The sequence below is a fragment of the Prionailurus viverrinus genome, chromosome C2 (assembly GCF_022837055.1).
Source record: "Prionailurus viverrinus isolate Anna chromosome C2, UM_Priviv_1.0, whole genome shotgun sequence".
Lineage (NCBI taxonomy): Eukaryota > Metazoa > Chordata > Mammalia > Carnivora > Felidae > Prionailurus > Prionailurus viverrinus.
The window spans coordinates 93090020-93104620 of NC_062569.1; the positions used below are offsets into that span (position 1 = coordinate 93090020).

The 14601-nt window shown below is 40.9% G+C and overlaps 1 protein-coding gene across 3 annotated transcripts in view; it reads left to right on the forward strand.

Moving 5' to 3' along the window:
• HGD (homogentisate 1,2-dioxygenase) overlaps nucleotides 1–14601 on the forward strand; it is a 48082-nt gene that overhangs the window by 14406 nt on the left and 19075 nt on the right. For all 3 annotated transcript variants that reach the window (XM_047875822.1, XM_047875821.1, XM_047875820.1), the window contains exons 4-8: nucleotides 7571–7630; nucleotides 9319–9410; nucleotides 10551–10585; nucleotides 11398–11477; nucleotides 12304–12403. In XM_047875822.1, the coding sequence (XP_047731778.1) occupies nucleotides 7571–7630; nucleotides 9319–9410; nucleotides 10551–10585; nucleotides 11398–11477; nucleotides 12304–12403 (367 nt within the window). The remainder of the gene's footprint in view (nucleotides 1–7570; nucleotides 7631–9318; nucleotides 9411–10550; nucleotides 10586–11397; nucleotides 11478–12303; nucleotides 12404–14601) is intronic.

A 14601-nucleotide genomic window follows, 5' to 3' on the forward strand; every position in this document is an offset into this window, starting at 1 on the left:
GGGGGGGTTATTTAGCAATAATATATAGTAGAATAAAATTGTTAAAAATTTATGGGACTAAATCAATTAACAAGCATTCTTTATCACTTTCAGAAGCTCCTCTCTGAAGAGAATTCTGGAATTATAGTTTCCTCTAGCACACCACTGTTATATGCAAGAAGAGATACAAAATCCAGAAAGAGAAAATTACTTGACTGAGGCCACAGAATAAATGGAAACAGGCAGTAGCAGGATCCAGGTCTCCTCCCTGGCTCAGCCCAATGCACAGCCCCCTTGGGCTGGCCTTGGATCAGTGGGTTATTTTTCCACACCATGAAATTAAGCTCAACATCTAGCTTTAGCAAGAGATATTTCTACCCTCCACTTCATGGGTTCTTCCCGTTTATCCTCTCCCCAAATCTCCCTCCTCGCATTCAACAACATATTATACTGAAGCTCCTGACACAAATCTCTAGCCTGAAGATCAAAAGCTTCTTCTTGTTGGCACTGGGTTTATCAGAACCAGCTTGAGCTTTTATTATCCTTCATAATACATTGAATATAGACCCTGTGCAATCTACTGCCATTAGACTCAGCAGATAAATTACTTCTTTCCCATACCATCTCTATCATTTGAAGGGTATTATTTTGTGCATTAGAGAAGGTTCAAGGTAGTATGAAGGAAGTAGTTCCTCATCCAGTATGTGGGTCCTGTTGAAGCCATGCTCCACACATCATCATACAGGTGCCTTTACACCTGCCTCCCCCAGCTCTCTCCTCATGACTTGAGAGCTGATATGCTACAGAAAACTGAAAAACTGACCAGCACAAACCACCCAACCAACTTCTCAACCTCTCTGGTTCAGTTTTTCCCACTCACAAAAGACAAACCTCTAATATAGGGGTCAGGATTTTATTTCTACCCACAACAGGTATTTCAATTTCAGTAAGATCTACAAAGGTGTTGTTTCAGTGCAATGAATCAGACAGTTCTCCTATTACTGGAATTTCTTCTCTCTCTCCTTTCTCTTCCCTTCTTTTTTCTTTCTTTCTTTCTTTCTTTCTTTCTTTCTCCTTTTTTCACTTATTTGTTTCTCTTGCTCTTTTTTCTTTTTTTAATGTTTATTTATTTATTTATTTATTTTTCAATATATGACATTTATTGTTAAATTGGTTTCCATACAACACCCAGTGGTCATCCCAAAAGGTGTCCTCCTCAATACCCATCCCCCACCCTCCCCTCCCTCCCACCCCCCATCAACCTTCAGTTTGTTCTCAGTTTTTAATAGTCTCTTATGCTTTGGCTCTCTCCCACTCTAACCTCTTTTTTTTTTTCCCCTTTCCCTCCCCCATGGGTTTCTGTTAAGTTTCTCAGGATCCACATAAGAGTGAAACCATATGGTATCTGTCTTTCTCTGTATGGCTTATTTCACTTAGCATCACACTCTCCAGTTCCATCCACGTTGTTACAAAGGGCCATAGTTTGTTCTTTCTCATTGCCATGTAGTACTCCATTGTGTATATAAACCACAATTTCTTTATCCACTCATCAGTTGATGGACATTTAGGCTCTTTCCATAATTTGGCTATTGTTGAGAGTGCTGCTATGAACATTGGGGTACAAGTGCCCCTATGCATCAGTACTCCTGTATCCCTTGGGTAAATTCCTAGCAGTGCTATTGCTGGGTCATAGGGTAGGTCTATTTTTAATTTTCTGAGGAACCTCCACACTGTTTTCCAGAGTGGTTGCACCAGTTTGCATTCCCACCAACAGTGCAAGAGGGTTCCCGTTTCTCCACATCCTCGCCAGCATCTATAGTCTCCTGAGTTGTTCATTTTGGCCACTCTGACTGGCGTGAGGTGCTATCTGAGTGTGGTTTTGATTTGTATTTCCCTGATAAGGAGTGACGTTGAGCATCTTTTCATGTGCCTGTTGGCCATCCGGATGTCTTCTTTAGAGGAGTGTCTATTCATGTTTTCTGCCCATTTCTTCACTGGGTTATTTGTTTTTCGGGTGTGGAGTTTGGTGAGCTCTTTATAGATTTTGGATATTAGCCCTTTGTCTGATATGTCATTTGCAAATATCTTTTCCCATTCCGTTGGTTGCCTTTTAGTTTTGTTGGTTGTTTCCTTTGCTGTGCAGAAGCTTTTTATCTTCATGAGGTCCCACTAGTTCATTTTTGCTTTTAATTCCCTTGCCTTTGGGGATGTGTCGAGTAAGAGATTGCTATGGCTGAGGTCAGAGAGGTCTTTTCCTGCTTTCTCCTCTAGGGTTTTGATGGTTTCCTGTCTCACATTCAGGTCCTTTATCCGTTTTGAGTTTATTTTTGTGAATGGTGTGAGAAAGTGGTCTAGTTTCAACCTTCTGCATGTTGCTGTCCAGTTCTCCCAGCACCATTTGTTAAAGAGACTGTCTTTTTTCCATTGGATGTTCTTTCCTGCTTTGTCAAAGATTAGTTGGCCATACGTTTGTGGGTCTAGTTCTGGGGTTTCTATTCTATTCCATTGGTCTACGTGTCTGTTTTTGTGCCAATACCATGCTGTCTTGATGATTACAGCTTTGTAGTAGAGGCTAAAGTCTGGGATTGTGATGCCTCCTGCTTTGGTCTTCTTCTTCAAAATTACTTTGGCTATTCGGGGCCTTTTGTGGTTCCATATGAATTTTAGAATTGCTTGTTCTAGTTTCGAGAAGAATGCTGGTGCAATTTTTATCGGGATTGCATTGAATGTGTAGATAGCTTTGGGTAGTATTGACATTTTGACAATATTTATTTTTCCAATCCATGAGCAGGGAATGTCTTTCCATTTCTTTATATCTTCTTCAATTACCTTCATAAGCTTTCTATAGTTTTCAGCATACAGATCTTTTACATCTTTGGTTAGATTTATTCCTAGGTATTTTATGCTTCTTGGTGCAATTGTGAATGGGATCAGTTTCTTTATTTGTCTTTCTGTTGCTTCATTGTTAGTGTATAAGAATGCAACTGATTTCTGTACATTGATTTTGTATCCTGCGACTTTGCTGAATTCATGTATCAGTTCTAGCAGACTTTTGGTGGAGTCTATCGGATTTTCCATGTATAATATCATGTCATCTGCAAAAAGCGAAAGCTTGACTTCATCTTTGCCAATTTTGATGCCTTTGATTTCCTTTTGTTGTCTGATTGCTGATGCTAGCACTTCCAACACTATGTTAAACAACAGCGGTGAGAGTGGGCATCCCTGTCGTGTTCCTGATCTCAGGGAAAAAGCTCTCAGTTTTTCCCCATTGAGGATGATGTTAGCTGTGGGCTTTTCATAAATGGCTTTTATGATCTTTAAGTATGTTCCTTCTATCCCGACTTTCTCAAGGGTTTTTATTAAGAAAGGGTGCTGAATTTTGTCAAAGGCCTTTTCTGCATCGATTGACAGGATCATATGGTTCTTATCTTTTCTTTTATTAATGTGATGTATCACGTTGATTGATTTGTGAATGTTGAACCAGCCTTGCATCCCAGGAGTGAATCCCACTTGATCATGGTGAATAATTCTTTTTATATGCTGTTGAATTAGATTTGCTAGTATCTTATTGAGAATTTTTGCATCCATATTCATCAGGGATATTGGCCTGTAGTTCTCTTTTTTTACTGGGTCTCTGTCTGGTTTAGGAATCAAAGTAATACTGGCTTCATAGAATGAGTCTGGAAGTTTTCCTTCCCTTTGTATTTCTTGGAACAGCTTGAGAAGGATAGGTATTATCTCTGCTTTAAACGTCTGGTAGAACTCCCCTGGGAAGCCATCTGGTCCTGGACTCTTATTTGTTGGGAGATTTTTGATAACCGATTCAATTTCTTTGCTGGTTATGGGTCTGTTCAAGCTTTCTATTTCCTCCTGATTGAGTTTTGGAAGAGTGTGGGTGTTTAGGAATTTGTCCATTTCTTCCAGGTTGTCCAATTTGTTGGCATATAATTTTTCATAGTATTCCCTGATAATTGTTTGTATCTCTGAGGGATTGGTTGTAATAATTCCATTTTCATTCATGATTTTATCTATTTGAGTCATCTCCCTTTTCTTTTTGAGAAGCCTGACTAGACGTTTGCCAATCTTGTTTATTTTTTCAAAAAACCAACTCTTGGTTTCGTTGATCTGCTCTACAGTTTTTTTAGATTCTATATTGTTTATTTCTGCTCTGATCTTTATTATTTCTCTTCTTCTGCTGGGTTTAGGCTGCCTTTGCTGTTCTGCTTCTATTTCCTTTAGGTGTGCTGTTAGATTTTGTATTTGGGATTTTTCTTGTTTCTTGAGATAGGCCTGGACTGCAATGTATTTTCCTCTCAGGACTGCCTTCGCTGCGTCCCAAAGCGTTTGGATTGTTGTATTTTCATTTTCGTTTGTTTCCATATATTTTTTAATTTCTTCTCTAATTGCCTGGTTGACCCACTCATTCTTTAGTAGGGTGTTCTTTAACCTCCATGCTTTTGGATGTTTTCCAGACTTTTTCCTGTGGTTGATTTCAAGCTTCATTGCATTGTGATCTGAAAGTATGCATGGTATAATTTCAATTCTTGTATACTTATGAAGGGGTGTTTTGTGACCCAGTATATGATCTATCTTGGAGAATGTTCCATGTGCACTCGAGAAGAAAGTATATTCTGTTGCTTTGGGATGCAGAGTTCTCAGTATATCTGTCAAGTCCATCTGATCCAATGTGTCATTCAGGGCCCTTGTTTCTTTATTGACCATGTGTCTAGATGATCTATCCATTTCTGTAAGTGGGGTGTTAAAGTCCCCTGCAATTACCACATTCTTATCAATAAGGTTGCTTATGTTTATGAGTAATTGTTTTATATATTTGGGGGCCCTGGTATTCGGCACATAGACATTTATAATTGTTAGCTCTTCCTGATGGATAGACCCTGTGATTATTATATAATGCCCTTCTTCATCTCTTGTTACAGCCTTTAATTTAAAGTCTAGTTTGTCTGATATAAGTATGGCTACTCCAGCTTTCTTTTGGCTTCCAGTAGCATGATAAATAGTTCTCCATCCACTCACTCTCAATCTAAAGGTGTCCTCGGATCTAAAATGAGTCTCTTGTAGACAGCAAATAGATGGGTCTTGTTTTTTTATCCATTCTGATACCCTATGTCTTTTGGTTGGCGCATTTAATCCATTTACATTCAGTGTTATTATAGAAAGATACGGGTTTAGAGTCATTGTGATGTCTGTATGTTTTATGCTTGTAGCAATGTCTCTGGTACTTTGTCTCACAGGATCCCCCTTAGGATCTCTTGTAGGGCTGGTTTAGTGGTGACAAATTCCTTCAGTTTTTGTTTGTTTGGGAAGACCTTTATCTCTCCTTCTATTCTAAATGACAGACTTGCTGGATAAAGGATTCTCGGCTGCATATTTTTTCTGTTCAGCACATTAAAGATCTCGTGCCAATCCTTTCTGGCCTGCCAAGTTTCAAAAGAGAAATCCGTCATGAGTCTTATAGGTCTCCCTCTATATGTTAGGACACGTTTACCCCTTGTTGCTTTCAGAATTTTCTCTTTATCCTTGTATTTTGCCAGTTTCACTATGATATGTCGTGCAGAAGATCGATTCAAGTTACTTCTGAAGGGAGTTCTCTGTTCTAGCTCTTTTTTCTTAGGTGTATAAATCCTTATATTATTTAAACATTCTTGCTCTTTGGTAGCTGGCATGTTACTGCCACATCTGGCCAAAGTACCACAATTTAGTTGACTGATTAATTGGTTGATTGGTTGACTTAGTGGACTTTTCTGAACATGATGCTTGGTTCAGCAATATGAGAATCACAGAATCTCTGGCTGGGTGTGCCAATTCTTAAACTGTAGCTGCCCCATTAGAAGAGCTTTTATAAAATACTGAAAAGATTCTGATCTAATTTTGTCTTGGGTCTCAAAGACCTTCTGGGTGACTTATGGGTAAGCAGGTTTAGAATCTCTGGATAGGTCTAAAGGTTACCCAGGCAATCATTGATCTGATGGTTAAATCCCTTCCATTGGGAAATCTGAAATAATAACTCTTCTTGAGACAAAGATGATCAGTAGTCTAATCTTCCAGGCAATCTTCCTGGGTTTAGAAACTCTGCACACTGCTACTATAGAGGGAAGCAGCATGTAGTGGTTAGTAGTAGATCAGAACCTCCTCTCAAAAAACTAGCAGTGCTTAGCTGTGGCCCTTCCTAATGTCAGGGGACTATCCTCCCAGGTCAGTGGTTTTCAACCAGGGGAAATTTGTCCCCCAGATGACATGTGACAACATACGGAGACATTTTTGGTTGCTACAACTTGGGGGACTGCTACTGGCATCTAGTGAGTAGCAGTCAGGGATGCGGCCACACATCCCACACTACATAGGACAGCCTCCCACAACAAGGAATTATCCAATACAAAGTGTCAGTAGTGCCAAGGTTGAGAAACCCTTTCCTAGATCCTTGCTCTCAGGTTCTCCCTCCTGCCCCAGAAAACATCATCTTTAAAGGAATTCGTCCTAAACCTTTTCCTTCTTTCTGAGACATGATTTCAACAATGTCTTTCAAATCAACATTTTACAACCTTTTTAAGTAGTCCCCAAATGAGATAATTCTGCTTTGCTTTTAAAAAATAAAGACTCCTGCCCAACTGTGTATGTCAGAGAGACAGAATAATCCCAGTGCCAACTTTTCCACTTGCTGCTTCCTTTCCCACTTGGCTGCCTTTCTGAAATACAAAATGAGCTAAGCCTCATGACCAAGCAGAGGCCCTGCCTCACCTGCATTGACCAGGTGCCACAGCCAGTGGAGCCAGCCATCGGGACACAGGTCACCCCATGCAATGTCCTGAGGCTCCTCAGTTTATCCGCTGCCAGCCTGGCTAGGTCAGGCTTGCTGCCAAATTGATTAATAAGTGCTGGGCCAACACTTCTAGTAGGTCCTAGACCTGCTGATTTTTCTCCCCAACTTCCTTAGATCATTTCATTATTAAATTAAAGATTGTTGTGATTTAAACTGAACTGTCAGGCATCCTGGAGACAAACGTGGGGTTTGGTGAAGAAATTGAACCTTGGTGCTGCATTTACTAAATCCAGCCACAGTTGGGTGCTTTCTCTTTCTCTTAAAGAAGTAATTCAAACCTCCCAGGGCTGGAAGTAGAAGCAGAACCTTCCCCTGCAGTGTCAGGAGCCCACACAGAGAGGCTGGCATGCCAGGAAAGGAAGCCGATTATAAATAGCAGAAAAAGCAGCATCAGTCAAAACTCACTGATGTGCCTGAGAAAAATGTTAAGGGAAACAAACAGCTTCTGAAATAAGAAGCAATGATCTTTTTTTATTTTTTTTTTAATTTAAAGTGCTAAAGAATGAAAACAATATATATACATATAGGCTAAACACACATACACACACATACTGCATACACACAGAGAACCCAATTGAGACCCTTTAGGAAATAATGGGTAATTATTAATTGTAAAAGAACAAAATTACAAGTAGTCAGAGCCACACAGAAGAAACAGCTGTCCTTTCTCTGTGTAGTCAATGCTATTTGTTTAGAAAGTCTATGGTTTCCCCTTCTAAAATAATTTTCCTGTTATGTGTATCTTTTTTCCAGCTTCGATGGAAACCATTTGAGATTCCAAAAACGTCTCAGAAGAAAGTGGACTTTGTGAGTGTAAGTCAACAGCATCCACACCTGCCCTCTGCTCTTTCTTCCCCAGTGAGTAATCCAGCCATCTTCAGGCTGAATGCCAAGCGGAAGCAGACTTAGAGGCAGGCAGCAGAGACAGAACCACCTGCCTCTGTTTTCAGGGCTGGCCGAGCGATGTCTTACTTAGGCACCATATGGCCCCTGACACCAAAGGGCACTGGTAAGCTATTTACAACATCTCTGAATGGCCAGTGGAAATTGAGCATTGACCTACCTGAGGTTTTTTGTTTTTGGCTAGAAAAGGGTTCTTAGCCTTTTCCCCCCCATGGACTCCTTTAATAGTCTGGCAAATCTTGTATTTTTAAATGCATAAAATAAATTCCATAAAATTACAAAGAAGCTGATTATATTGAAATACAATGATTAACATTAAAATAACAAATTTGGTTTGGTTTATAGTAACATATATGCTTCCTTATTAATGCACTACATCACAAGATCTATGAAAATATCTAATAACTATGGTTATTAGAAGTATGAACATAAATGATACTCTGGAATAGCCATAATAACTATAATGTGATATAAAGAACCCATGATTTCTATCAGTGGAAAGGTTACAGGCACTTCTAATATTTCTGTGGGTTTTTGCTTACATTCATATTAATTGAAGCAAATGATACATTTCAGAGATTAGTCAAAATAAATATATAATTTTGTCCCCATCCAAGTTCATGAACTTTCTGAAATGGACCCTTGGGCTAGAATAGCATCAACTCAGGTCGACAACTCTAGTTAATGCAATGCTGGTCACAAGTTCTTCTTGGTAGTTATAAGGGCTGGGAGTATTGGAACACTTGTGCTCAGAGCAAACATTGTAGGGGAGAAGGAAGGGAGCTACAATAAGGAGGGGCTCAAAGAAGCCAGTGGAGGCCTTTGCAGACCAACCTCAGCCAATGGCTTACTTAGGGAGAGTCCAGGTGCCCAGCCATAAGCCAAATTTTCTGGATCATGCAAATTCCTTGTCTATATTCAATGCTCCAAGCTCTGTGTAGACTCATCTAAATAGACCCCAAACTGGCAAACTGAGTTAAAATACAAAAATAAATCCCCCACTGTGGGTGAATTGTGGATATCTGAAGGAGCAGAGCTCCCTCCTTTCAGGCTTCTCATCTGCAGGTTGGGGCTGAGAGTTTTGAGAAGACCCAGGTGTTAAGGTTTCTTGGACTGTGGATTATCAGCAGAGAGGATTACAGTTGGTCAGAATGCTTCCACTTCCCTGTTCTGGAAAAAATAGGGCTGACCCTATGTATAAGCACGGGGCTGCCTACATGGTAAGGTGTATTTGGGGAACACTGATGTGGCAACCTTCCTCCCTAGGCCTCCTAGGTGCCTAGTTTTACCTCCAAAAGAAACTCTCCTCTAGGTTGATCTTAAGCACAAAACTGATAAAATGCCAAGTAAAGTGATCTTAACCACTGAGACAGTCCAAATCTAGGGCCATGGCTGGCAAATAGGGTGAGCCACCACCTACTAAACATAAACAGTAAATCTCAGGCTCCCCAGAGGCAGGCTGGACCCCAAATGTCTCACTTGTCCCACAGGGCAGACCCTGGTAAAACCTTGCCACATGGCTCTCAGGGACCAGGAGGAGGGCTGGCGTCTTGGACAATACTCACATTCACCTCTCCTTCTCCTGCGGTCTCTCCCAGGGCCTGCACACCTTGTGTGGAGCTGGAGACATAAAGTCTAACAATGGGCTTGCCATCCATATTTTCCTGTGTAACACCTCCATGGGGAACAGGTAAGTGGCTCAGTACTGGGGCAGAACATCCCCATTCCCTAAGAGCTATTGGTGAGAGGGTGAAAGCCAGGTTGTTGTTTTATGTTATTGTTTTTTCCCCAGAGCAACATTGATATACATTAATTAATAAAAATAAGTGAGGGCTTCAAACTTGATTGACTCCTGTAACATAAACAAAAATGTCACATAACAATGTAAATAGAAAACAGACGATGGGCATTGGGAAGGTGGAGTAGTCCAAGAGGCATTTGACTTTAACCAGGTTTGGGTCAGAATATCTCTAATTTCTTAAAGTTCCCCAGGACTGTTTTTGAGGCCAAAGTCATACTGCATGAGAAGCCATTAAGGGCCACAAGTTGGTGGTAGGTCAGGCTGACAGACTTTGGCTTCAGGTAATAATTGTGCAAACTTAACATTCCTCAATAGAGGAGCTTAAATTTTTGAACCAGAAAAATATATAAATGGCATTCTGCCTTTTCTTGGGGAAGCAGAATCTCATGGCAGTTTTGCACTCTACCTCTGGAACCAGAATGTTACATCCAAACCCAATTCCACTCTTCCTAGCTGAGTAATCTTGGGCAAGTCATTTAAATTCTCTGAGCCATGACAAAGCACTGAAGATGTACCTTTGGGTCCAGACTCACATCATTCCACCTTCTCTCTTTTCACTTGAGCCACAGTAGTCTTCATACAGTTCTTTCAACCTGCCATGTGTTCTCTTGCCTCACAGCATTTATTTGCATGTGCTGTTGTTTCTGTCTGGAATGTTCTCCCCACTCCCCAAACTCTTGCCTAGATAATTCCTCCAAATCTCAGGTCAAATATCTCTTCTTCAGGGAAGCTTTTGCTGACCCCTCCCATTAGAATAGGTTCATTTTTCTTCCATTCTCCTGAACTTGACTTTCATAGTGCCATGACAGTTTATGATGATATTCTATAATTATTTGCTATCTGACTTCCTACTGTAAACTTCCTGACTGTAAGCTGCATGAGTGCAGAGATTGGGTCATTTTACTCACCAGTTTATACCCAGTACTGAGCCTGGCACATGGTGGGTAGTAAACAATTTTGTGGTGTGAGTTAATTTGTCTGAACATTGTTAAAACTGAAAAATCACAGGAATTATTCTTTATGTTTCAGATGTTTTTACAATTCAGATGGGGACTTCTTGATTGGTAAGTTCTGAAGATTTCACTGTGAACTGGTCCCCAATCACAAGCTACTTTTCTATTTTATACATATTATTTTCCTTTATCCTTCAGTCTGTCTTATGTAGTCCAATCTGCAGACTGAGGTCTAGAGGTCATTGGTGGTCTGGAACAGATTCCTGGTGTACCTCAAAGCCCCTACTCTATTCCATAGTCTCTCTGCCTTTGCCTATCTCTGCTGGGCCTTTATAACATGGGAGATCTGGCAACTGAAAGGAAATAAAGAGTAATACCAACCTGTGATTAATTTACTAAGATAACTCTATTTGCCTTCAAACCCACTCAATAATATACCATCTGTTATCGATATCTGCAGTTTAAATAGAAATTTTCATGATGCCATCTAAAACAGAATGTCTGTTAGAGATTTCTTTGGTCTGCCTATTCTATTTGATGGTTTCAGTATTGATATTTTGAAGTCAACATTTCGGTGTAGACATTAGATATGCAAAAGCCAGACTCTTGCTGGAACTACCAGAAATGAGTGGTTTTCCACCCTATTTCTGCTGCCCTTTTTGGTCAATCCACAAAACTGTGCGTATACAAACTCTTTTCCTGGCAACCAAGAGTAAACAGAGTCAACTTTTTTCTTTCACTTTCTTCTAGGTAGTAAAATTCCTAACCTAAGTTGTCAGAATATCCATTTCCCTCCATGAGACTCAATAAATCTCTTTTCTTTTGGAATGAAAAATCAAATGCAGCCCTTAAGCCTTTTGCTCTTCATGAAGTGGTCCTCACATGGGAAGAATTGCTCACTGCTGCCCTGTCTTTTTTGTTAGTTCCCCAGAAAGGGAAACTTCTCATTTACACTGAGTTTGGCAAGATGCTTGTGCAGCCCAATGAGATCTGCGTCATTCAGGTTGGTGATGTGTCCCCTCTCCCTTGCCTCTCCCTAATTTGGGAGCAATCAGATGTTGCAGCTGCTGTTATTTCCAACTCTAAAATTTCTTGGTGGATCGTGTCTAAGCAAGGAGAGGGAGTTTTAGTCATGCAGAAGGCTCTTGTGCCGAAGGATAAGCAGGCTTGGGTGCCTGGTTTGTTTTAAAATAAGACACCATCACAAAGCAAAGAGCATTGTCAATTTGCTTTCCGAAATACTTATATATACTTTAGACAGGGTTCTGTTCACATGGATTGGGGGAGGGGGTGCAGTGAAGATTAATTTCTTAAAAATGTGGCTATATCAGAGCACTGGGATCTCTGAGTCCAATGAGAGATTAGATTAGAATTGGTTTGGGTCATAGATGTGATTAGGAGTTATACTTTTCCTTTTTTGTTTGTCTGTTTTGTTTTAAGTAATTATTTATTTATTTTTAATTTTTTAAAAGTTTTTATTTATTTTTGAGAGAGAAAAGAGCATGCGCAAGTGGGGGGAGGGGCAGAGAGAAAGGATCTAAAGCATCTAAAGCAAGCTTCACGTGGACAGCAGAGTCCGATGCCGGGCTCATACTCAGGAACCATGAGGTCATGGTCTGAGCCGAAGGTAGATGCTTAACTGACTGAGCCACCCAGACGCCCTAAATTTTTCGTTTTAACTCATCTTTGAGCTGGTCACCTCTCAAACATACCTCAACAGACTATAGCTGTACTTTTTGCATGTGGGGCTGGCTGTGGTTCTGGGGCGTCTTCTTTATAGCTACAGGTATGATTTGGGAGTGCTCACCAGTGTCTGCTTCCCATTCCAGAGAGGAATGCGGTTCAGCATAGATGTCTTCGAGGAGACCAGGGGCTACATCCTGGAGGTCTACGGCGTCCACTTTGAGTTGCCTGACCTGGGACCAATTGGTAAATCTTCACTATAAGCTTTTAGGTTCCCTTGAGAGATAGGACAGATAATCTCATGAGAGTGACACACCCTTCTCCCCTCATTATCTCACTCAAATTTCAACTTTCCTCTCCAGACAACTTCTCTAGACCAAGTGTAGTTGAGAAGTTCAGAAACCTATTAGAACTCCCTAAGCAACCCCAAATATTTTTTTCAGACCTCTAAGTTCAGGGATTCAGTGTCATGGCCGACCCAACTGATGAAATAAAATCATTAATTAGTTCATCGGTATATCAATCCATCAGCTAGTCTTGGCTCTTGTGTTGTGCTGAGGGTACTGACAGGAATCTCATCAAGGGTAACACAAGCCTTTTCCCATAAAATACATACATAAAAGTGAACAACCAAAGCCAACATGTTCTAAATCTCTCTCTCTAGAGTAGTATATAGACCGTTGAAGAGCAGACAATGTAAAATAGATTTCTGGTTATACAGTGTATATCCTGAAGGATGTAGAAGTTTGGGTTACTGGGGGGCCAAGTCACCAGGAACAGCTTTTTTTTTTTTTTTTTTTTTTTTTTTTTTTTTTAATTTTTTTTTTTTTTCAACGTTTATTTTTGGGACAGAGAGAGACAGAGCATGAACGGGGGAGGGGCAGAGAGAGAGGGAGACACAGAATTAGAAACAGGCTCCAGGCTCTGAGCCATCAGCCCAGAGCCCGACGCGGGGCTCGAACTCACGGACCGTGAGATCGTGACCTGGCTGAAGTCGGATGCTTAACCGACTGCGCCACCCAGGTGCCCCATGGAACAGCTTTACAGAAGACATGAGATTTGATTAATCCTTGACGAAGAGTTGAGGAAAAATAAAAGGAAAGGGAACAGCTTAAGCAAAAACATACATGTGGGAATGAGCTTTGTGAATAGGAGGGAGATCATCTTCTTAAGTCAATAGGGTGTGTGTAGACGATAAAGTAGAGAAAAGCTATAACAAGGGCTATACTCTTACGGAAAGGGGACACAGGCTGAAGTGCAGATAGTCTACAAACTTCACATTCCTACTCATCACATTCCACAAAATCTACACAGTTAACTCAGAGCTATGAAGGAGCTAGAAACCACAGCTTATGAGGCAGATTAAAACTTTCAAAAGTGAATCAAGGTCCCCACCCCCGATTCTTCTGGCAAACTGGAGGCAGAAGATGCAGGAGAGAAGTGAAGGTGGTAGGAGTTGTTCTCAAAACATCTCTTGGAGTGAAAGGAGTGGCTTGGAAAATGGGCCCTTGGTTTCATCTTTGGCATGTTTGCTGAAGGTGGTGGCCACACCTCCCAGTTCTTCCTTTCCTTGTCAACAGCTTTTTTAGAGCAAAACAGGCCAGGCCAGCATGTGCCTTCTGGTCACTCCCCTGGGGAGATCCAAATAGTCAGAGGAAGGTGGGAGGCAGCAGAGAGGCAGCTGGAGCCACGGTGGGCCGTCTGTCATCCTGCTCACCACCCGCTCTTCCCACTTCAGTCTGGCTTCCTGCTGCTCTACAGCCAACATAGCCTCCAGGTTCCATGGAACACGTACCCTCTGGAAAATATATATAATTTACTAACCAGCTGGGGGCTTATATTTTTTAACCCCAGGAGCTGGAAATGATAAAACACTCCCCAGGTCTCTCCTCTCAGAGTTAAATTATGTTTTTGCACTTATACTTTTTATTTTTGGTCTTTTGATTTATTTTCCTTCTCTGGAGGGAACACTCGCTCCTAAACAAAGGTAAGCAGGCAAGTCCTGAATACTTTTTTCCTGAGTGGCAGACAGATTTGTCAGGCTGGAGAGCAATTCTGCAGATTGATTCTGAGTTCTGTCTGAGGAGCAGAGGCATGCCTGGGGCAACAGTATGTAACCCTTCCTTTTTGAGATCAAGGACTGTAGATGAGTTCTAGAATCATCATGGTTTTCTTAACAGAGAAGTTCTAGTATTCTACCAGACCTTCCCTTTGCCTCTTTTCTAGCCTCATCCTCTCCCCTCACCTGCAGTGATGCAGTAATGCCTGTAACATGGTTGATAAGCCATACTTACTCTACAACTTTAGAAGGTGATGCTGGTGATGATGATGATGATGATGATGATGATGATTTTCATGATTCTTTTTACTAATCATGTTTCCTAATATTTTTCCTAATCCTTTACCTTCCTTTTAGGAGGTAAAAGGTAAAAAGGATTCCAATG